Source organism: Leishmania panamensis (assembly GCF_000755165.1).
Source record: "Leishmania panamensis strain MHOM/PA/94/PSC-1 chromosome 34 sequence".
NCBI lineage: Eukaryota > Euglenozoa > Kinetoplastea > Trypanosomatida > Trypanosomatidae > Leishmania > Leishmania panamensis.
This window is the reverse complement of record NC_025881.1, coordinates 972,672-995,707: the sequence shown is the minus strand read 5'-3', so window position 1 is coordinate 995,707 and position 23,036 is coordinate 972,672. Positions and strand designations below refer to the sequence as shown.

Below are 23,036 nucleotides of genomic sequence, written 5' to 3'. Positions count from 1 at the left end.
GGATACACTCTCACCGTCCGCAGTCTGCCAACTGAACAGTGTAGGCCTATGTCTGCTCGGTGGTGAACGGAGAAGGGCACTGTACTGTACGCTCAACTCGCACCACCTCCTCTCCATTGACAGCAACCTGTTTTGCCTTTTGGTTTCCCTTCCAGAGGACGTTCTCCCTAATGCCGCGGCACACCTCGGTGCGTGGCATCGGGGCCCAGTACCCCCGCGCTCTGGGGAAGGCCAGGCAGCCCCTGCTCTCTCGCGCGCGCTCTCTCGCTGCCCGTGCCGGGGCCATGTACCTCCGCTGCAGGGAAGGCCAGGGAGATCGAGCGCTACGGATGTCGGCGGCCAGGTCCTGGATGGCGTTGCGTCGGCGCGGCATTTGACAGCGAGCACGCTTGTGCCGATTCATACGACGGGCGACGTGTCAGGATGCCTCGAAGGTGCCTTGCCCGGTCCTCGCTGACCACTGGCGTGCGGCGCCGGCGCGCCCCGCCGAGGCGGGTGCCCCAGGTGGCGACATGCGAGGCGAGGGCCTGGGTGGACCTTAAGGCTGGGGCCTGTGGGGCGATGGCGGAGTCGGTGCGTTGCTGTATCGCTCGTGTCCACCACCGCTGTGCACGACGCGATGGGTCTCTGTGAGCGGCTGAGGGGGGAGGGAGCAGAGCGGAGCTTGAGCTCGTGTGTTGTATGGAAATCGATACGTGGTAAGGAAGGGAGGCCGCAGCGTTGCACGTCTCTTGGCCCCCCCCATCCGCTTCGCATCCGCGCATGCGCTTCCTCACTTTTTTTTCCAGATGTGGTCGTCGACGTTCTTTCTTTTTTTTGTCTGTGTCTTTGGTGTTTTTTTTGTCTATGTGCGCGTAGGTATGCACGCTTTCCTGCGTCGACTCCGCTACTCCCTCCTTTCAAGGGTTGTGTCTAACAGCTAGGGAATCGTTGCGAGGCACGCGTCTTTCCACCACGACCTATACTCAGTCCCTCATGTATGTTGGCAGGCTTATGTCTATGGAGCGGTCGAAGGAAGAGAAAAAAAAAGAAGCATAAAAATGCAAAAGTCACCTCAAAAAGACGTGATAGAAACCAGTAAAAGGCAGAAGAAAATAAAAACAAATTTTGAGCGATTCGCAGAAGGTGATGGATTTAGTGTCGCCATCACGGTTCAGCCTTCACGATCCGCAGCGGAGTTGGTTGACGCCTTCTGTTGATGCCTTTTTTCTCTGCACTGCTGAAACGGTCCCTCAAAACGCTGCTTTGCTCTTTTCTTTTGTGTCTCCTTTGATTGTCGCTGTTGAACGACATTTTTTTCTTCTTCTTTCGCTCAATCGAACCCCGGCGCCGCAGCCTCTCGTCCCTCGTCGCCGTCAGTGTTTCTTGAGCGCGAGGATGTTTTATATCGTTGCCTCCACCATGCAGTCGGCGCTTTGCTTCATCTTTGCTCACTGGTGCAGGCAACTTACGTTCGCTGATCTCCCTTTACGCCCTTTTTTTCCCCACTTCTCTGGCTCTTTTCCACCTTCGCACCTCCTCTTTTTGTGGGCGGCTCTGTGTACGTGTGACCGTTTCTCTCCTAATGCGACGCGCACAGGAGCGGTGGGCGATCTGCAGCTGGCATCATGAGCGAATGATACGAAACGAAAAAAGAGAAGAGTACAGAGCAGCCGAGTAGCACAGCGTGATATACTCGTGTACGTTGTAAGCCTGAGCCGGCGCAAAAGGAAAAAAATAGGAAGCAGAAACGACCCACGTTTTAGCGCACCGACTCCATGGCGAAATCTGACGTGACAAGGGCGTCCTGATAGCGCTGCAGGTCACGTGCACCGCGTTCTGGATGTGGTTGTGAACCCCCTGCAGACTCATCTAACGCAAACGTTCTGCGGAGGCACCATGTAAATGGTGCCTTTTTTTTCTGTCTATAGTGTGCCTTATCTTCCTCAGCCATGTCGTTCCTCCTTTGTTCGACACGCTTCACTCACTTCTTCGAGAACCCTTCTCTCCCCCTACCAACTTTCTTATTCTCTCTTCCCTCATATTTGCTTTGCCCTCGTCTAATCCAACCCGATGTTGCAACGAATTGCCATCATCACCGACAAGCAAGCAGTTGTGGGTCGGCAGACGTGTTGGACAGGGTGCTGAGTTTGACACTCAGCACACCGAGCGACAAAGTAAATTACGACTCCCGGATTAGAGCTGCTGAAAGCTTTAGTTTTATCTCGTTTTCTTTTGTCTGTCTGTGTGTGTGTGTCTCTCTCTGTTGCTGTCATTCTCGCTTACCCTTTCCTCTTCTTCATGGAGCGCTACTTTTGCTTGCATTTCTTCTTGGACTCATTCTACGTTGAAGGGCAGTAGGAGAGCCAGCGTGCTGAACTCTCTTGTTGTAAAGGAGAGAGTGGAGTTCGAGGACTCTCCCTTCTTCTATTCCTTTCGTCTGTACTCCGTACTCTTTCGCTTCTCTGTCTGTGCCATCATCCAGTACTGCTGGTTATATTATTCTCTCTTGCCTTTTGGTTTCACTAGAGGACGTGCAGCTAACTGCCGACTCCTCGTTTGTCATAATGATTCTCTTATTCTACATCACGGATAGCGCCGGCCGCAAGCACCGCCTTTCGACTCTCTGTGGACCCTCCACGACCGCTGTGGGCGCCATCAACCAGCTTCGCTTCAAACTTTCGATTCCCACAGAGGTAGACGTGAAGTTGCATCTTACCAGCGATGTCCCCATTCGACACTTGACCGCTCCTCTGACAAGTCTTCGAAAGCAACGCAGTGGCAGCGCGAAGGCTCTGCGCATCCCTCTGTGGGCCGCACTGAGCGGTCCGGAAACCTCCATCAACGAAATAGACTACAGCACCGCTGATGTCGAGGATGAGAGCGACGCCGAAGCGGAGGAGGACGAGTGGAAGGACGGCTCGAGAAGCGTATCAAACGCGTCCTCACGACGCATCAGTAGCCCCATGGGGAGCACAACCAATGGCACTCTGCCGATGCATGTTGTCTTCTCTGCATCCCCGCCGAAGATGTCACCTGTGCCCGTGCAAGCCAAGCGTCCAACCGCCGCCACTCATTCGAGACCGAATCGAATGCCAACAAGCAGTCCACACGAGAGGCCGGAAGAGACACCCGACCCATTGGCAGTCAACGAGGCGAAGAGAAGTGTTTTCTCTGAGACCACCCCTGCTACCACCTCCCTTGCAGCAATGCTGTCACTCGTAATAAAGCGTCGCAGCTCCCTTGAGGCGGCTGCGTTGGAGGCTCAGGGACCTCTCTCATCCCGCGGACCGGTGCGTTGTTTGCCAAACAAATTCGCTCTCCGGCTGCAGGACGCGCCACAGACGGCGCGGCACGCGCCGCAGCATTCAGCCGTGAGTGTTTTGGCCAGCTGCACACGTGCTGATTCAACCAGCAGGGTTGTCGAACTCTACAAGACCGGTTACGCGCGTCGTGACACCGCCGTCAGCCAGATCATGCTCCGTGAGTATCCGAAGGTAATTCCCCGCGATCCAAGGAATATCGTGCTGGCCGTGAAAGACGACGCGCGGCTGGTGTCGTGCACACATAATCCCAACTTTTCCTGCTCGTCCGACTTTGATAGCCTCGGTGACGCAACCTACGCACAGTACCTCTCAATCGGCCACACACACGGACAGGAGCTTCACGCCCGCTCGCTACCTGCTGGACCTCTGCTAGCACTCTATGGAGAGCTAAGCACGCTGCGGCACAGCTGCTGCCCAACGGCGGCCGTCCACTACGACTTATTCACTGCACCGTATGCTGGAAGCTGTCGCTGCGCACTGTTGGAGGGAATTTGTCGCGGTGAGGAGATCACATATCTCTACAAACACGCCGACTCCCTCGCCTTCTTACTCCTTTCTCGTGACCGACGCCGCAACATCCTCCAACAGAAGTACTTCATGGACTGTGACTGCCCTCGCTGTAGTGAGACACTGGAGAACACCACCGCTTCCGCCGCTGCTACCTCGACACCTACCATAGATACGACGACAACGGTAGCTAAAGTGAAGCCGACGAGGATCGCGACGAGGACCAAGGCGCAGCTGGAAGCGGAGCTGACTTTAACCGGGGTCTTCTTCACCGACTCGGACGTCGACCGCGATGCTGCGAAGCAGAGGGAGCTGACGCAGGAGATGCACAAGGACTTCGAGACGCTCCAAATCATGGACGACTCCGGTGTTGAGATCAATCTCACCCCCGGAGGCAACGTACCTCCCGCTCATCGAACGAAGCAGTGCAACCGTCTTCTCGGTTTCTTGCGCAAGTACGGCAGCACAGAGTCCGTTCTTCGTCTTCATGAGCACCACTGGCGGCTCAACCTCGTGCGCGCGGCTTATGTGCAGGAGACGGTACGGCTTTGTGCTGTGAAGGGTGCCACACCGGTTGCACGACAGCGGGACCCCAGCAGCAAGACACTCTTCGTTCCGACCAAGACCGTCTACGACGTTTGTCTGACGCAGCTTGGGGCGGAGGGACTCTTCATCCCACCTGGACACCCCCACAGCCTCACCACGTACGAGTCTTACCTTTACCTTCTCGCGATTCTGCCCCCCGCAATTGCGCAGGCAACGGCACGCTCCGCGGAAAACGCGCCGAACATCAAATGGCAACAGCTACAGAAGACGAGAGAAGTGTGGGGTGTACTGAAGCGAGCCGCGCTGCCACCAAATATTCAGAAGATTTTGCTGCCCAAGGAGCAGCAGTTGCCGCCTACACCGCCGGAGTCTACACCGTCATCAGCACGGGAGCCACTTGCGCCGGTTGAGCAATAGTCACTATCGCAAGAGAACCCTCTAAAGGTGCGTTCACTATCGTAGAAGTGATTAAGCGGAAATGTGTGCAGAACGGAAAGAAAAGCATCCTCGGGTACTGTGGTGTTGGGCTTTGTATTTTCATGTTCTCGAGAATTCGTGCCAAGGTGCGCAATGATATTGTGGTGGGCACGGTGCTGCAGAGGACTCGAAAGAGAGTGTGAAAGACAAACTTAGCTAACACGGAGGGTTGTCGTGGAGTACACGCTGCAAGCCATTTAGACGACAGTCAACTTGTTGTCTGCTCCAGCAGCTGATGTTACTTCTGTTGACCACTGAGTGCGGTAAATCAGGGTACTTTGGGGGACCTCTGTTGTTATTGCGTGCGTGCGTGTTGTACTCCCCTTCGTTATCCTTCATTATGGAAGTAGAACCCGCGGTATGTGCAAAACATATCCTGACGTCCAATGTAATGCGCCGCTTCACGGCTCAGGGTGTCACAGCCAGTGATGGCTTCCCGGGTAGGTGGACTGCTGCCATTATGTCTTTACCGCGTACCTTTACGTGGATCTCTGTTTCTCTATGTGCAGCTCTGTACTTCGCCAGCTCGGTGTGTGTGTGTGTAGCACCCTCTTGGTGAAGAGGAGGAGAGACCTTTTGACCGCTTTTCTTGTCATTTTCGAGCCTCTCCTCGATTATTTCTTAGATGCGCTTCTTGTCGTTTTATTTGCTTGCGCGTTGATGTATTCTTTCGCATGCTTCCCCATGTGGTGGACTCGTCACAGTTTGTCTCCGAAGTGCTCCGTGTGACGCCCACAACATCCCCCTGGACCTTTTTTCGGTCGTTTCCCTCTCGCATACCAGTGAGCTTTGCACTTTTTGGATCCATAGCATAGTGACCGCCAACAGCTGTACGTAGGAGCTCCTCCCTCTCCCGCTCCTCCAGCTGTCGCTACGGTTTATGACGATACACTGTTCGCTGCCGTTGCCCCACCATCTCCAACCCAGGAAGCAAAATGCAATAATGGAAACTCGCCAACCTCCCTTTGGCTCTGCAGCTGGAGACGATGCACGTGTGGCAGTGGCACTGTACTTGTCCTCTTACGAGAACTGGGTGTGCTTTGTGCACCACGTAAGTGGCCATGCCTCTATTTACTGTATAGATGTAGGCTGTGTCATGCGCCTGTGTCTGCGTTTGTGCTTGGTGGAAGTTGGAGGGGGTGCGGCGAGCGCCACATGGTCTTCCTTAAACAGAATATCTTCCTGCGTTTCAGCTGCGGCGCACCCCCTTTTTTTTGCTCGTATTGTGGGAGGGGAACGTTTGTTACGCTCTCCGTGGCACTCATTGCCAACTTTTCCTTTAGTTATTGTTGCCAACTGTGTCGATCTCTCAGTGCGTGTGGGCTTGCCTTTAGCGCTCGCATCCGCATCCTGCAGCTTCTTTTTCCCCTTGTGGAGATTTCGCACCTTTTGCAGCTGGGTCATTGATGACTGTGACGTCCTCGTGATAGCGGGAAGGTTCACCCGCCACAGGTGACATAGTCAAAGAACGAGAGAATTCAGCAAGCCAACTCTGAAGCGGAGAAGACGCAGAAAATGAATGTGCTTGTCTGTTGGACAAACTAGGACCGCGGAGACTTGTAAAGCAAGCCACTACACCCGCGACACGTAACAACTCCGAGGAGGGGGGCATAATACGCCTCACCTTTCCCTTTCATGTTTTGATTACGATAGGACATGACTTCGACTCTCAAACGAGACACACCAAACGACGAGTAGTGTGCTGTGAATCGTTTCTTCGCAAATATGTTGCAACTTTTTTTTCTGTCGTTCTTGGCACACCATCTCCACCCACCCCCACCAACACAGGCATACACACACGCGCGCGCGCGCATCTTCGTGTTGGCAAACGTGATGAGAAGAAAAGTAAACCACGAGGACAACGCCATTAAGGTCATCTTCGCTCCTCCTCATCACCCTTTCTCTGCAGATCCCAGTGGTCGTGAGAAAGCTGCCTGGCGAGCCGTTTTGTGCGCTTGCCGCGAAACGAAATGAAGGACTTCACGGAACTGTGAAGTGACCTTTGCACCCATGCCACTTGTGCGGCTCCTTTTCCCGCTCACTTGTGTCGCACTGTCCTTATCTACTCACCTTTTTTTTATTCCTACAACGTTCACAGAGTAGAGCAGACAAAAAGCCCAGTGGCTTGAGAAGCGAAAAATGGCGACTCGCGACCGCACGGGCGAGTTCATGCAGTACCGCGCTATCCGTCCGCGGCGCCCTGAGACAGAGCAGCTGCTCGCCGAAGAGGAGAACGCGAACCGGGTCTATGTGACGCCGCTCTGGGTGAAAAAAATGGCCGATGTGCGGTCTATCGAAGATCAAATCAAGGAACAAATGAAGGGGCTCGAGAAGCTGCGCAAAGACCATCTCAAAGTCGAGTTCAGTTCCACGCGCGACGAAGGTCGCGAGGAAGCTGAGATCGAGGATGCTCAGAACACCATTGATCGCCTCTTCAAGCAAAGTGAAAAAGGTGTGAAGGACCTGGAAAGCTCCTACATCCGTGATCTCCCTGACGGGGGCACAGATGCTGAGCTAAGCATTTTACGCAATGTCAAGATGTGCCTTGTGAACGAGATCAATAACATCAGCAAGCTATACCGTGAGAGCCAACGCCGTTACATGATGGATGTGAAGAAGCAACAGCTCGTCTCGCAGCGGTGGGCTGGCGGCGATCGGCAAAAGGCGGTGGAGCAGCAGCTGGAGAATGACGCACTTATGGATCAGTACTTCCAGAAGGGCATGACGCAGGAGCAAGTCGAGACGATCATGCTGAATCAGCAGATGGCCAATGAGCGAGTGAAGGAATTCGAACGCATCTACAGCTCTATCAGGTCACTGCACGAGATGTTCAAGGACATGAACACCCTTGTTATTGAGCAAGGCGCTTTGCTGGACCGCATTGATTACAACATGACCATCACGCACACACGCGTGCAGAAGGCGCGCACAGAGCTGCAGAGGGCCGCGGAGTACCAGTCCGCCGGTACATTCAAGCTGTGCGTTCTTTTTATGGTTGTACTCATTGTTGGCCTTATGATAGCCCTCTTCGTCAAGGCTATCACCTGAGGTGAGACTCAGTGGCGTGCACTGAAAGGACCTGCTGCCTTAGTCCTTCTTACGGTGGCGAGAGCGCGCCACGGCCAATGCAGCGGTAGCAATGACACAACTTCCCAACATTTTTAGGGGAACCTGAATAAGGATCTGCCTGTTTGTCGCTCACGTGCTCTCTTTTTTTTCCACTTGACCTTCATTGCGCTTTTTCCCCTAGTCACGTGTGACGCTCTTCCCTGTGTGCGTGTGTATGTTGGTTGATCCTCCTGCTGGCAAGTGCACTGGTGTCGAAATCCGTTAGCGCAGAAGGGCCCTCTACATTTCACCGCACAAGGCGTGCGCTGCTCGTTTGGGAATCAGCATTACAGAGAAGGACAACCGCAATGGATAGTGCAGTGAACCGAGCAGGACAACTTTCCTTTTGGGGGGGAGGGGGGCGTTATCGTGTACATGTAGTCATGTGCTCTCCTTTTTGCTTGTATTGCGCTTTTTCCCTTTCACCTCTGTCCATGGGGTTGGTCTGAGGATGAAGCAACAGGGAACAACCTATACAAAGCCTAGCAGACGTGCGCTCGGTCATCGTTCGTCATCCGCTGCTGTTGTGACTCTCTTGCTCTTTCTTCTCGCCCCGTGGAGTGTACTCCTCACCTCCTTGCCAGAGTCTTTGCGAAGTGGTGTGTTGCTTCTCTTGTGCTCCTTTGTTTCACTGTTGTTAGTGCCGATAGGACTTGCGTGCGTAGGCACCGCACCTCCTTCCTCTCCCTCTTCCTACTGTTTCTCTCCGGTGTCTTCTTGACCCCTCTCCTTGCACGTGGCATCAAAGTTGCGCTAACCACCGTGAAGAACATCAGTAAAAAAAAGGCGATGTAAAGTGCTTCGCAGCTGCTGAGTGGCGCTGTGGCGGCAGATAGGTTGTCTAGTCACACCTTCCGTGCACTCCTTCATGTGAAACAACTAGTCGCATTGTCGATGTGATGCAGGCGAACGTGCATGTAGGGTGCCTGTGCCTGTGTGTGTGTGTGTGTGTGGTTGTGTGGGTATCGGTGTCTACCGCAGACACACAAACACACACACACGGACATCTCGAATGTTGCCTCGCCGTTGCCTTTTTTTTTTCGGGGCCACTATCACTCTTTGCCAGCTCGCAACCTCACGCTCCCCCCTCCCCCAACCGTCACGCCACCTCCACCCCCGTTCTCTCTTTCCCGGCTACGCTCCTTTTTTGACCTTTTACATACGTTTGCTTACTCACATCCCCTTGACGAGTAAAATACGCATCCTTCACGGTGGATGTCTCTCACCGCGGGGAAGCAGGTAGCGGCCTCTCCTTCTGGAAGCGACCGGCGACACCGTTCCCGTGCTGCACCCCGACGTTGCCCATATACTCGCTCATCCACACAATCACGAAAACTCATTACGTCCCTGTTTCAGCGATGAAAGTGGCGCCGGTGTACCGAAGGGTACTGAAGCAGCTGCACGTGGCGTGCCAGATCCGCCCGCACTACGTGCAAGACATTCGTTTTCTTCTCTCTTTCCCTCTTCACACAACAGGCAATGGCCTGAGCGCAGTGGCACCAAGCCCACTGTCATCTTCACGAATACTGAAGTCGACTTCGACTGTGGGCCCAATCCAAGCCGGTGCGTCGAAATCGTCAAGGTCACCTCCGTGCCAAACGGCGAGCCGAGATCTCGTCGACGAGCACCTCCAGCGCCCGAGCTCCGAATGTTACCCCATTGACACCACCACACTCTTTGCGATGTGTTATGCCGACTTGCACAACGCGGTGCGTGAAGCAGCACCAGCGGCAGGGGACATGAACCCGGTAGCCATGCAGATTGTGCGGTACCGCAACCTTCTGTGGCTTCAGGAGCGGCTTGTGCGCGTCCTTAGCAGCAAGACTCGGCAACTGCTGGCCACCTCACTGAGCATCTCGAGAGGGCCAACAGAACATGACTTCATTCCAGACAACATTTTTGAGAAGAACGCGTCCCCTAGCAGCAGTGGCGGCGGCGGCACCACCTCCTCCACGACGCCAGTAGCTCAGCTGACAGGGCCAGGTGCCATTGCAGGGGGTGACCGCCCTTCAAAGGCAGCCACCACAACCGCAGTGTTGACACACTCTTCCGCAGAGAAAACGCCTGGAGATGCCGCCGAGTCTTTCGCACCTGCCACTGCTGACGGCAGTTTGGCGGAGGCAGTGGAGGAGAACGACCCAGATATTGTTTACTCCGCCGGCGCAATCGGCCAGCAGCAAGAAGTGTTTGTCCTGCGCCACCGTGAGGCCTTCCCGATGGCAGCACAGTTTTTGGCTGGTTTTCCCACAGTCACAGTGGCCGAACTGGCTGCGTGCGCGCATCAGCGAGCGGCGCTGATGCAACTCGTGCGGGAGAGGTTCCCGAAAACGCTGACTTGTCAGGACTCGAATGTGAAGCTCTCCGTCTCTTTAGAACCATACGACGTGGAGTATACGAGCAAGGAGCACGCTGGCATGGGATACTTTGCCGCTGCCCACCGTCAGTTTCGCGTCCGGTTCTCGCTTGAGCCTCTGTCGCCCGACGGGACAGGTGCGGAGCGAGCTGAGGTGCTCGTGGTGAATTCATACTTTGTGCGTCTGGACATGGAGCTGATGCAGCTGGTCGAAGAGGTGGGCTACCTGCACAGCAGCGACGTCCTGCGCATGCTGCGCGAGCGCGACTACAGTGATCACTTTAGCGACTTCATTGGCAGCGGTGTTGCCGAGGTGCTCGGTGAGGGAGTCCTTGCAGAGCCCAGCGTAGGAAAACGTGCAGCAACAACGACGTCGTCCGACAAGAGGACAAAGAGCCACTCCTCGACGACAACCCACGCACCGGCGACCGTCGCGGCCGGCTCTCGAGTGTTCTCGCTCTACTTTGTGAACCACAGTGACGCACCAATGGTTCTGAAGGGGTTGCTCTACTACAAGCTCGGCAAGCTTCGCCACTTGGCACACGCTCCCATCCAATGCATTCCGTTCGGTTTTCTGCTGATGGAGGCGTGAACTGGTGGCGGGGTGAGAGTGACGACCGGGGTGAATAAAGCGTGGAACTGGAAGCGAGAACAGAAGTGCCTCGTCGTGTCGAGTGGCGAGACAAAGGAAATTAAAGACGAGGAAAAACAGTTGATGGAGAAGCGCATGAGAGTTGAACGTGCCGCAGCCACGGAACACACCTTAATGGATGATGGGGCTCAACAGGTGGCGTCGAACAGTACTGCATGCATGTCTGTTTCGTTCTTCTCCCACCTATATATTGAAACGTTCTACGCCTAGACACGGCGGTGCGCCTAAGATCAAGACTCAGCGCTGAGTCTACGAGAAAGAGGCAAATAACAAACACCAGGTGCTCGGCCAAATTGAGTCTTTCCAGGTATGATCTTCCCTAACGATGCTTCGTAGCACCTGGGTGTAGGTGCGCGATGCCCAATACTGCAGCGCTGACACCCTCCCCAGGGCTCTTCTCTTCACCTGCTGTCAATGTTGCAGGTCATCCCCGTGTGCAAGCATAAAGGGAAAAGGGCAGTGAAGGACGCAGGCGCGTGTCCCTACTCGCATAGCCTTTTCCATCGCTCTCTCTCTCTCTTTCTCTCTGAATGGCAAGTGCACACCCCGTGACCTATTCTGCACTTGCTCCGCCTCCCACCCTCCCCTACCCACACGTGCACACACACACCTAATACCAAGCCTTGTGCATCCCTAGAAACACTCATAAGGCACCCAATGTACGTCTAGGAGGCACTTTCGCTTGTATTTATTTGAGTGGTAGCTACTGCAACAGCGAGAGCAAGCGACTGGAGAGTGAGTTTCCTGTCTGCTGGCGCAGCTTTTCCATTCAGTTGTCCCTCTCTACCGCAGTGAGGTCAGTTTACATGATCAGGCTGTTGAGCTTAGTACTGCTATTTCACAAGGGCTCCCTTATCGTTTACCGGTGCTTCAGAGAGAGACGAGGGAACGCGCAGTCTTTCATGGCATTGTACTCTGCGATTACGCTCCTCTCCTCCCCCTTTTGTGCACCTCTATAATGCGCACGAGCCTCAACCCCTCTCTCCTTTCCGAGTACTACCCGACGAGCAGCAGTTCCTTGGAGCAGCACACGTACCTCCGCATCTTATGGCTTCCGCTCTCAGTGTGCTTTCTGTGGAGCGGCGAAACGCTTCACGCCAAGGCAGGGGCGAGAGCAGCGACGTCGTCGACAACAGAAGCAGAGGCTTTGCCACAATCACCGAGCAGGGTCTTCTCTTCAAACGCGAGCGATAGAAGCTCTCCGGCGCCGTCAAACACAAGCGTTGGCGTCAGTCACTTTTCAGGAGACCGACGCGCAGAAGCCGTCCTCGGCGCCGATGAAACCGTGAGCGGCTACGAGGTGGCACTGCGGCGTAGCCTTACCCTGCACCCACCTGTCCCAGCCACCGAGCTCTCGTGGAGTGCTTTCCTGGAGGCGGCTAGCATCTTCACATCGCCGAACTTGTATGGCGAGCAAAATGAGCGTGGCAAAGGAGCCTCGCTAGTCAATCTATCCGCGTCGCTGCCGCTTTTCCTCACCAGCGACCTCGGCACTTCACATTGGGAGAACATGGACAGCCATCGCGCCACCATGGCGGTAGTAGTGGTGGTCAACGCCTCCGTTCTCACCGTCTCTGTTGAGCACGCGGTGCAGGTGGTCAGCGTCGTATTCGCTGCGCAGTTCAAGGACAAGGTATGCCGCTGTGTCGTGGTAGATCCACCGAAAGCGCTTGCAGAGAAGCTCTCGCAATCGCCTCTGTACGTGTGCGTCTCCCAGTGGATACCAGTGAGTCAGACAGTGAGAAAATTAGTGATGTGTGTGGCGCAGGCAGTGCTTGATGCCCAAGGCGCTGTACTGCGGCTTTACAGTCAGCCCAGCAAGGTGGACAACACGGCTGTGCGGACACCTATTGACAAGGCCACCACATTCACGACGGCACGCAACGCCAGTAGTTTGATAGCCTCTCGCTTCAAGAAGAAAGCGGCGGACATACTCCTGCAGTTTGGCGCTGTTTCGGCCGCAGTGGCCGTGTACGGGGAAACACAATTCAACTCGAATGTGGACTCTCTCTGGTGCTCAGCCACGTTAGAGGGCATCGCCGCCGCTCGGTATCGCTACCTACAGACGACGCTACTGTGCCATCACGACGCGCTTAACGCCACCGTCGTGCAGCTTCAGAGCGACAGTCCCACCTGGGGGCCAGGCCTCACCGCCTCCGTGAACCAACTCGGGTCTTGCGTGGCGCAGTACGGCGAGAGTCTCAAACAGACAATTGCGAGCTTTAAAAGCACCTCAGTTCCGAATTCAATGCGGACGCGACTGACGCGCGAAGTGCAGGAGAACGTCTCGGCGCAGGTGGCGGTGCTGAAGGGCCTGCTGGGGCGAGTGCACGTGTGCCTGATGGCAGGCACGTGGGCGGTACCGTCTGATCCGCAGTCGTACCGCTTGGGTAGCGATGTGAAGCACTGCGTCGAGAATGTGCTGCGTCTGGCTTTCAGTGAAATCGACGTGTACTTGACCGAGTCACTACGGCAGCTAAGAAGGTGCGCACCAGCAGGCACACTGCTGTCTTCCCCCGGACCTGTGGGGTCGACCATATCGCTGCTGGGCAGCGGAGGCACGAATCCCACAATGCTAAACTTGACCCTTTCGATGCTGCGAAAACGAGAGCTGGAGACACGCTTCAAGCGACTCGAGTTGCTCGCTGCGCGGGAAACTCGGCAACCTTTTCTCAAAGAGCTGAGCACTCTCCGCAGCCTCTTCTCTGCCGGCTACGGGGCTGAGTGGACGGAGCGCATCCTGCTGTTCTTTGCGTACTTGTGCATGATCAACGGCGCTGAGCGTCGCGCACGAGCGCTCCTGGTCGAATTCGCCGCCATCAAGGCACGTCTGCGACGCACAGAAGAAGCTGTTGAGGTGCTCCTGCGCGTGTGCACACTGGCTGGAGTTGGACTTCCGCTTGTTGGGCTTCAAACCTCAAACAGCGTTGCAGGTGACGACGGGGCCCCAGTAGATGCTTTCAAATCAGTGGACCCACTGTATCAGCTGAGTCGCGCAGCGACAACGACGCAAGCTGGGCATCAAGGAGAGGACGGCGATGCTGCCGAGGCAGCGGTGAAAGCGAACTCCTTGGCGAATGCGTCCATTCACATGTTCAGCACTGTGGAGGAGCAGGCGCCAGATCGCGGTGTTGCACGACTGAATCAGTCGATCAACAACGCCGCACTCCTGAGCGTGCCACTGCTGTTGGAGCTTATCAAGCTCTTCGAGCGCATGGGCCCTGCAACGGCCACGGCGATGCTGCGCTGTCAGCTAGCGACGCTGCTCCTCTTCAAGTTTCCTCACCTCCTCGACAATGCAACTCAGCGGACGCTCAAATCGGTCATGTGTGATGCGTCCGCGCTGCTCGAGCCACACATGAACACGGCAATTGTGCCGTTCCCTTTCTTTCTCGCGTGGGAAGCTTTTCCGCTGCCGCCACATCTCGCTCCCAAGATGGTACCCGTGGGTGGTGCTTTCTTCACTTTCATTGACACACAGCGGCTGAAGCTCACCATTCTGTCCCTCAATGGCAGAAGACTGGGTAGTCGGACCGTGTGGACGGTTGGCGACGTCGCGTCAGTGCTCGTGACGTTGTACAACCCCTTTCAGGAACCCCTCATGTTTGAGGCACTGGCCTTGCGTTGCCATTCCTGTGCTTCCCTAGTCACGGTCGACGACGATGCTGCCTCTCAAGAAGGTACGATGTTGGAGTCTTCGCCACGCTCGCTGCGATCGCCCATCTCGTATGTCTTGTCCAATGTGGAGGTGGCTCCGCTGGCGAAGCTGAAGGTACTGCTGCAGGTGCAACCAACCGAGGAGGGTACTCTGCGCATCGACGGCGTAACGCTGCGGTTGGCAAACACACGCCCGTCGCAGTCAATGACCGGGCAGCTTCCGGCCCCCATGCATATCCCAGTACTGCAGCGGTTGCCGCAGGTGTCCTGTACCCTCAACACGAGCGAACTAGAGGTGTTTGGGAGCCAACGCATCGACTTCACGGTGCGAGTGGTCAACTGCGGTCGCGTTCCCATCACCTGCATCTCACTCACGGCGCACAGCGAGCAGTGCCAGCTGGAGGACTGCGGGGGCTGTAAGGAGCGTCGTAACCAGACCGACACAACAGTGACGCTGAACAAATGCGCTCTCGACGCGGCGGCTCGCACACCGCTGCAGCCGGGTGACGTCGTCATGATTCCAGGGACTCTGGAGGCGCCACCGACAATAAGCAAATTCGGCGCATACTACGTTATCTTCCGCACGGATCTTTCACTGCCCCATCCTGCGCCGAAAAAGCCGGCCAACCTGCCAGACGCTGTGCCTGTGTACGCCGTTATCCCGCGGCGCGTGACGGAGACGCGGCTGCGCTTCTTTCACTCCCCCGGCCTCGTCGTCACCTCCGTGACACTCACGAAGGACCGCCGTGCGGTGGAGGTGCGCATCGCAAATCGGAGTCGCCTTTACAGCATCGAGCTGCAGCTGAGCGCTCTCGCTTTTGCGGAGCTTCCGGTTGCCTTCATCGTCGCCGGGGCCGAGTACGTGGTTCCGCCGATAAAGTTGACGCGCATTCCTCTGACGAAGGGGAAGGATGACCTGTGCTTCCTGGTGCCATGGGTGGTGCGCGAACTGCCTAACTGTACTGGCATGCTGGAGCTGAACTTGTCGCTTGTTACCTCCGAAGTGGTGAGCGCGGAGCCCCTGGACGAGTGTGTAGTGACGCTTGAGGCCAGCGTGCCGCAGACGGCGCTGCTATCGCAGCTCTCTGACACGTGGTCGTCCGCGTCTCTACCGGGCGAAGACAGAGACGACGTCGTCGCTGAAGGCTCGCGCAGGGAGACGCTGAGCGTCAGTGAGGTACTCATCTACCGCTGGAGGTATGACGGGGACTCTTCCTACGGCGCTGCTAAAACGAACCCTAGTGTCTTGCGTGGCAGAGCCGTCGGACATAGCGCTCAACTTTACGGCGTCAACGGCACCGTCACGACGACAGCTACGTACGACGGTACTCCGCAATCGCCAGCGACGGCAGACCAGCACTTGTCGCACCCTAGAGCAGCGCAGGCGTCAGAGCAGCTGGTGGATTCGCCAGCCTCCAACTCCGCTTTTTTGTGGCGACGCACCGAGTCGGTCGATTTGGCGGCAAAAGTGGGCACTGGTGCATCGCAGAGTTTGAATTCACTTAGACCTGCACTACCGCTGGTTGGTGGCTGTGAGGCTGGCCCCGTCAGCACCGGCGGCGACGGCGGCCCACTGCCGATCGTCATCCCTGCCCTGAGGCCGATTGGCTTGTGTCTGCGCGTTGAAGCGCCACGGTGGCGCCGCGCCATCCGCCTTCACGTGCACGTCTCCATTGACTCGCATTTTGACGTGGCGGTGTTAACGGGTGCCGTACAGGCCGATGCGATGGTGGGCGAAGAGGATCGAGCGGTGTACGAGGGTGAGTTTGAGCTGTTCGCCTTTAAGACCGGCAACCATCTGCTGCACGTCACTCTTAAAGACGACGCCGAGCGAGAGTTGACGCATACGATTCACTTGATCGTGGAGCACTCCCGCATAGCCTGACAAGTGGCAAGTCGAAAGGGACGTGCATGCTAGCGCACGTGACGACAACCCAAGCAACGCACACTCCCAAGCCGTTTGTGGGAGCATCTGTGAAGCGAGAAGAGACAGTAGTGGCCAGTGGGAAGCGTAATCCTGCCACTCGTTCTCTTGAGCCAGAGAGGGCAACGAAGAGAGAGTGTGAAGCAGAAACAGTCAAGAGTGCTCTACATGCTCTCTGTTTTTTTTTTATTTTGTTTGTTTTACTTGCCATATCGTGGAGCGACGTCACCTCTTTGGCCAGTTTCTCCTCTCCGTTCGTCGACTCGGCAGTGTCGCCACGATGCAAGACAACATTGTCAGGCATACGCGCACACTGTTGGCGCAACATGAAACACATACCCACCCACACAAAGAGAGAATACCTAAAAGCGATGAAGAAGCACTGAGAAAGCGATGCGCGAGAGATGCAGGTAGCAGCATGTACTGTGTGCTCTGGGTGCAACGAAAGGCGGCTTGTTTGTCGCTCACAGCAACCAACACCCACACCCTTTCGTTTTTTTCCTCTTACGCGGGGGGAGTCTTTCGTTCTCAGCACTCCTTGAACTGTGTGTCCGCAAGTGACAGTGGCGGAGCACCGAGACTGTGATGGGACCGCTTCAAGTAGAATAGTCGCTTGTCGTCCTCATGGATGCTTCCCCCTTCTCATTGCCACCTTAGCTGCGGCCTTCCTGCCATCCCCCTCCTCTCTCTCTCTCTTTTTTTTTCTTTGTGCCCTCCTTCCTCATTACAACCGTTTATTTTGTACTTCTCTCCCCTCTGTCGCACGCCCGCTGGTATACAAACACACACACACACACACACACGCCCACGCCCACGCCTCCATGGACGGTACCTGCGCACAGCTGTACGTACGCTTTTGCTATTTTGAGTCGGTCGTGCCAGACAAAAACAAACAAACGCACACGCACGCACACACGTGTTTGTATGTAATACACATTCATACATTCATACCTCTGCATACACCGTGTACACAGACAGACCATTCTCTCCTACACGTATTGGGCCATCTCACAGCTCATTTGGCTGTGTGCGGGCGCACCTTTTGCTTGCTACTGCCTCTGTTAGCTTCTCTCTCTCTCCCTGCACTTTTTCCTTGTCTTTTATACTTCGTGAAGGCGACGACCACGCCGTGTACATTACGCTGTTGGCACTGGAATACACTCTGTACACCTCTGAGCACATCATCCGTGGTAGCGATTGGTGTTTATGAGTGGATCGTGCTCCCGTGGGTGTGTGTGTGTGTGTCACCTCATCAGCGACGTCACAACTATTTGCTCCTCAAGGTGTCGTCTAACGTTCGCTGGTTGTGAATCGGGCAGCCAGCTCCGCGATGCCGCCGACCGCCGTGGAAAAAGGTAACAGTGAGCGAGGCGCACAGCGAGCTGTAGGCGGCCGTCACCCGCAGCGTGGGGGACGAAAGCGCACCCGCGACGCCACCTCCCTCACCCCTGCCTCGCTTATTGTAGAAGCGGATGGCGCCCCGGCTGATCATGCTCCAGACCACTCTTCTGCATCCGCCACCCCCGCCGGACGAGACTCTGTACGCGACCTGCACTCCGCCACGTCGTCTTTTGCTGACGGGGGGGAGGAAGACAATATGGGCGAGGACAGTGATCCGACCGGGCTGGTGCGCTCTGTCACTTCGCGGACGTTCTCCCCTAGCGACGCTGCTGGCCACATGACCGACGAGCAAACGGCGGCTCGTCTGCTGCAACAGTCACGCGGCGCCGCGCAGTCGATTCAGGCGCAGGTGGAGAGTTGCGTGTCTCGCTTCAAGCTGATGTCGACGCGCCTAGACACGCTCTTGAAAGAGCGGCAAGAGACACAGCCGAAGGTGGAGAAGGTTGCACAGTCGAGCCACCTTGAGCGCTACATGGAAGTGGTATCGCTCAACGTGGGTGGGGAACGCTTCACAGTGCCGCTGTCGACGTTGCTGAGCAAGGACGCCCCGAACTACTTTCACATCCTCCTGGGCTCTGAGGAAACGGGGTGGGTAGCGCCGGTCTTCAAAGATGAGCATGACACCATCTTCATTGACCGCGATCCCTCCTGTTTCAAGTACATTGTTGACTACCTTCGCGGCTACCACTACTTTAACCTGCTCAAAGAAGACTCGTTGCGGCGCCTCAAGGTGGACGCGGCGTACTATCAACTGCCTGGGCTACTGGCAATGCTGGGGGATGTGGACCGCGACACCGAGCTGCAGTTTAGCCCCGGCCCTGGTGTGAGTCCCGAGCGCAACCGGTTGCGCGTGGTATATGGCGTGGCCGTTGTCGGCGACGTGTCTCTTGTCACGGGGCGGCACACGATCACGTACGAAGTGAAGGTAGCCGACTACGTAGGGTTTGGCCTCATTTCTGAGTCGTGTGTCAACACAGACCAGGAGTTCCACAAGATACCGGACTGCTGCGTCTACTACATGTCCGGTGTGTTCTACACTAACTACCCGTACCACCGCAAGGAGGAAAACCTGGAGCGCATCGAGAACGGAGACTTCGTAACTGTTAAGGTCGACCTCGAGAAGGGCTACGTTGAGTATGTGTTGAAAAACTCGCGGAAGATGATCTCTCTCGGCCGTGCTCGTCGACTGCGCTTCGCAACTACAATGAAGCTAGCTTCGCGCGTGCGCATTGTTCCGCCAGAAGAGGTACGGCGTCGTCTGTCTCCTATCCACTACAGCTTTGAGGAATAAGAGGGCATGTAGGTGAAGGAAGTGTGGTGATGATGAGAATTGTGAAGCATTATGAAGAAGAGTATGTGGTCGAGATGAGTTGCATCGCTGCGCAGACAAAGGGTAATACAGAGGTGGCGGTGGGGTGGTGATGCATACGATGGGACGTTGGTCGTTCCCGGGTAACTTAATGTATCGCGCCCTGCTGTGTGGCACCATCTGTCTCTGTTTTTACTGCTTTTCTTCATCTGTCCGTGTGGTGCCGATTTCGCCGCACGTATACGAGGAAGGGGCGCAGGGAAGGACTAGCAGAGCCCGCAAGATGCGTCACCTGACTCGATGGCAGGGGGAGGGCTCAGCCCTGGTACACCGCAGAGAAAGGAGAAAGAAGTGTGGCTGTGTGCGTTTATTTGTTGATTTGATCGTGATAGATTGGACACCTCGAATCGAAAAAATCTCCTCACTCTGCCCGCTGTATTACGTCTTGTGCCACCGCTACGCGGTGGCTGTGAGAAAAGGCGCTTCTGCTCTCTTCCTTTTGTTCAGTGCACCTCCCCCTTTCCTCCCCCCCCCACACACACACATCCATTAGCTGTACAGAACTTCCATGCAGCTTCATCTTGCCGTATTATTATCTCTGATGTACGCACCCTTCGCTTGTTGTTCTTGTACCCCTTCCTGGCGCATGGTTCTGTCTCCGCTCGTGTGGTAGTGATGATGGTGATGCTCTTTGTGGTTGTCGTCTGTTAGTCTTTTTTTCCCGCTTTGTTTTGCCGTCGTCTCCTTGTAGATCGTGTTGCTTTGGAGTACCTCACAACTTCACTGTCATTATGCTTCCTGCTTTCCCTTCCATCTTCTTTATCTCTTCTCCATGTTTGTTTCGCTTATCATGTTGGTGGGTCTCTCTTCTTTCTCTGTGCTGCTGTGAGTGAAACGGCCGTATGCGCTCTCTGGACGTGTACATCCGCGTGCGCCTGGATTAGAGTCTGTACGGCAGTGCGTGACTGTACTCCCCCCCCCCTCCCCCGCGTTGGTGTTAATGTTTTTTTTTTTGCGGTGGTCGTCGGGGTGGGTGGGGGGAGGGAGGGGGGCATGTTGTCAATGAAAACAATGTGGCTAGCGCCCCTCTCTGAGCTTGTCAGGGTGAGAGAAGGCACCACGGCTCTCTTTGGTCTGTGGAACGAAATGGGGTCTCCGTTGTGGGCAGGGGGATGTGGGGAACGCTGCGTTTGGAGCGCCCACAGTGAACAGAAGGCGACAGGATTTACTCTCTGCTTTTTTCTTTTTCCATCCATGGCTGCCATCCAAAGCGTTTCAGCACCCTCTTAGCTGCCCCCTTCTCTCTTTTTTTTACTATTTCCTCTGCGCCTGTAGATCACACCCTCACTGGCGTAGGTGCCAAACGCAGCTGTAGGCTGTTGCCCAGTGTGCCTCGACTTGTTTTGCTTGTGATTGTGGATGTGACTTTCTTTCCCAGAAGCGTGTGTAGATGTCCATAACACACATCTAAAACAAAAACTGAAGCGAGTAGTCTTCTGCAGCGCAATCGAACCTGAACGTGACGGGCCATCGCAAGTCAGTGCACGCCAAACGGAGGCGTTGAAGCACCGAACTGTCCTGCGAATTGGAGCGGCCATCAATTGGGACTGTGGCGCGCGAGAAACGTGACTCCAGCACACCAACCACGATCTGCCACCAGGATGAAGCCGGGCCCCCTCATCACACGAAAGCGGGCATCACCTGGTTAACCAGAAACTCGCATGTAGGCATCGTTTCACTCACTTCTTGGATCGCTGCACCTTTCACCCGCTTTTTCCCTTTCTGGTGCTTCTCTCACGGCTACAAACTACCGAGTTGCATTACTTGTGCGACGCAGCGCCTTTCAACGCACATTCAACCCCTCTATTTCACTACCCACCCATCTCCTTAGCTGCCTACCTGACGCGAGAGAGAGAGAGACACAACGTTCGTTCTCTATTTCAACTTACAAAACGTGAAGACGCACACTCGCAGCAGCAGCATCTCTTCTCCTATCCACTTCCTCCTCCCCGCGCTTGTATAGAGACGTCAGACCTTTCAAGGAAGTTTGATTCTGGGGCCCTTTTTTCTCCTCTCTCTTTGGCCTTTCCACACGCCTTCCACGCCATCGCTGACACTCTCTGGATCTCTTTTTTTTTTGTTTCCTGTACGCACCGTTGCTTCTTTTACCCCCGCAAGTCTTCATTGTGTTCTCTTCTCGCGGAGGCCTTGACTATTGGTTGATCGTTCACACCACTGTTCATCCACTCTTGTATTTTCTTCTCTTCGCAGGGCCTACTCCTCTAACCTCAACAATGCCGGCGAAGCCCTCCAGTTCTGCTGCTCGTAACAAAAGCGGCGGCGCAGCGAGCCCCACTACGGCCAGCGCGGCCAGTGCGGCCAGCGCGGCCAGTGCGGCCAGTGCGGCCAGCGCGGCCGCCGCACCAGCCGCGGCAGCGGCAGCAGGCAACTCTGTGCCTCAGGGTGGCACGCAGGAAGTGACGACTTACGTGCAGCAGCTACTGCAGCAGATGCAGGCCCGCTTTGAGGACTTGTCCAAAAGCATCATCACTCGTATCGATGAGATGAATGGCCGTGTTGATGAGCTTGAGCAATCCATTGAGGGGCTGATGCAGCAATCTGGGGCGGAGAACGGTGATACGGCCGGAGCGCGGCCCAAGAAGTAAGGTCCGCAGCGGGGAGAAGCCAAGGTGTCACAGCGCCTTCTCTCTCTCTCTCTTGATCCCCTACGTGTTCCGAGTTTGCAGACACTATCGTACGTCTGCTTCTTGCCTTCTCTCCTCCTTCATGCGGCTGTGAAGAGAGAGCGGGTGGTACTTTTTTTGTGTGTGGGCGCCACCGACTTCGTCTTTGTAGGGCGTTTCTGCCCCCATTCTCTCGTTCTTAGGTATATGCGGCGCGTCGAGTTGTGTTTGCTTTCTTTTCCTTTGATCATCGTTGTGGTTACCTTTCGCTCCATCTCGGCCTCCCCCTCTCCCCCCACTGCCGCTTTCAGCGGCTTCACTGTCCTTGTTGAGAAGGCTCTGGAAGGCAAACGAGAAAGGGACTCATGCATGTGAATAGCATGAATGGCTGTTGTCTTTGTGTCTGCTTCTCCACCAGCCGCAGCGTCAGTGTGTGTGAAGGTGTCAGATAAGGCAGATCGTGAGGGGGGAAGAGAGAAAGACTGGAGGGCGTATTATCGTCCTGTGCCACTCGCAATGATTCTTTGGTAGCAGTTTGCATAGGTGACTGTATATCGCTGAGTGAGCTATTTATCGCTCTGCGCTTCGCATGCGTTCCTTTGTGTTCTTGTTGCTGTGCCTTGGGGGTCTGCCACCTCTCTCTCTCAGCTGTTTGGGTGATGCTCATTTTTTTTCCTTGTTGCATTTTTGTCTCCGCTCGCATGGGCGCGTGTTTGCTTGTGTGTTTGCAATTTCGCTGCCGACATCATCTCTGTACTGCTGTTGTTGTCGTTCTTGCTACTGTAGGTGGTTGTCGCGAGCACATGTAGGCCGTCATCCCCCCCCCACACACACACTCACCTTTGTTTCCTCGTCTGTTTGACATTTCTTCCCCCCCCCCACCACCACCACCACCACCCTACGGAATCTCGTGGGTCTCGCTGCAAGAGAGGACACATGTACGTATGCGACTGTGGCGCCAGGGGTGATGAGTGCATCTCTGCCGTCTTTTTTCAGGTGTTTTTTGTTTGTTTTTCTGTCGCTCGCTAAAAGCGCAAGCGGATCAGACGAACGGAGCGTTCTCCGAGAAGTTTCCTGTCGGCGAAAGAAGTGCTTTTTTCTCTGTTTTACGTG

The 23,036-nt window shown here is 55.5% G+C and overlaps 5 protein-coding genes across 5 annotated transcripts, besides 3 other annotated features; all 5 read left to right on the top strand.

Moving 5' to 3' along the window:
- Positions 1-165: 165 nt before the first annotated feature.
- Positions 166-696: a repeat region.
- Positions 697-2,546: 1,850 nt separating this feature from the next.
- Positions 2,547-4,775, top strand: LPMP_342560 (hypothetical protein; the record flags this gene model as incomplete). Its single annotated transcript, XM_010704380.1, has 1 exon — positions 2,547-4,775. One exon carries the CDS (start codon positions 2,547-2,549, stop codon positions 4,773-4,775), a length of 2,229 nt encoding a protein of 742 aa, XP_010702682.1.
- Positions 4,776-6,974: 2,199 nt separating this feature from the next.
- Positions 6,975-7,883, top strand: LPMP_342550 (Qa-SNARE protein, putative; the record flags this gene model as incomplete). Its single annotated transcript, XM_010704379.1, has 1 exon — positions 6,975-7,883. One exon carries the CDS (start codon positions 6,975-6,977, stop codon positions 7,881-7,883), a length of 909 nt encoding a protein of 302 aa, XP_010702681.1.
- A 1,418-nt stretch (positions 7,884-9,301) lies between these two features.
- On the top strand, positions 9,302-10,888 carry LPMP_342540 (hypothetical protein; the record flags this gene model as incomplete). Its single annotated transcript, XM_010704378.1, has 1 exon — positions 9,302-10,888. The coding sequence occupies one exon, from the start codon at positions 9,302-9,304 to the stop codon at positions 10,886-10,888; it is 1,587 nt and encodes a 528-aa protein (XP_010702680.1).
- Positions 10,889-12,458: 1,570 nt separating this feature from the next.
- Positions 12,459-16,490, top strand: LPMP_342530 (hypothetical protein; the record flags this gene model as incomplete). The annotated part of the gene is made up of 1 exon (XM_010704377.1): positions 12,459-16,490. One exon carries the CDS (start codon positions 12,459-12,461, stop codon positions 16,488-16,490), a length of 4,032 nt encoding a protein of 1,343 aa, XP_010702679.1.
- A 1,636-nt stretch (positions 16,491-18,126) lies between these two features.
- LPMP_342520 (hypothetical protein) lies at positions 18,127-19,221 on the top strand (the record flags this gene model as incomplete). Its single annotated transcript, XM_010704376.1, has 1 exon — positions 18,127-19,221. The coding sequence occupies one exon, from the start codon at positions 18,127-18,129 to the stop codon at positions 19,219-19,221; it is 1,095 nt and encodes a 364-aa protein (XP_010702678.1).
- A 229-nt stretch (positions 19,222-19,450) lies between these two features.
- Positions 19,451-19,557: a repeat region.
- Positions 19,558-23,031: 3,474 nt separating this feature from the next.
- Positions 23,032-23,036: part of a repeat region that runs on past the window's edge.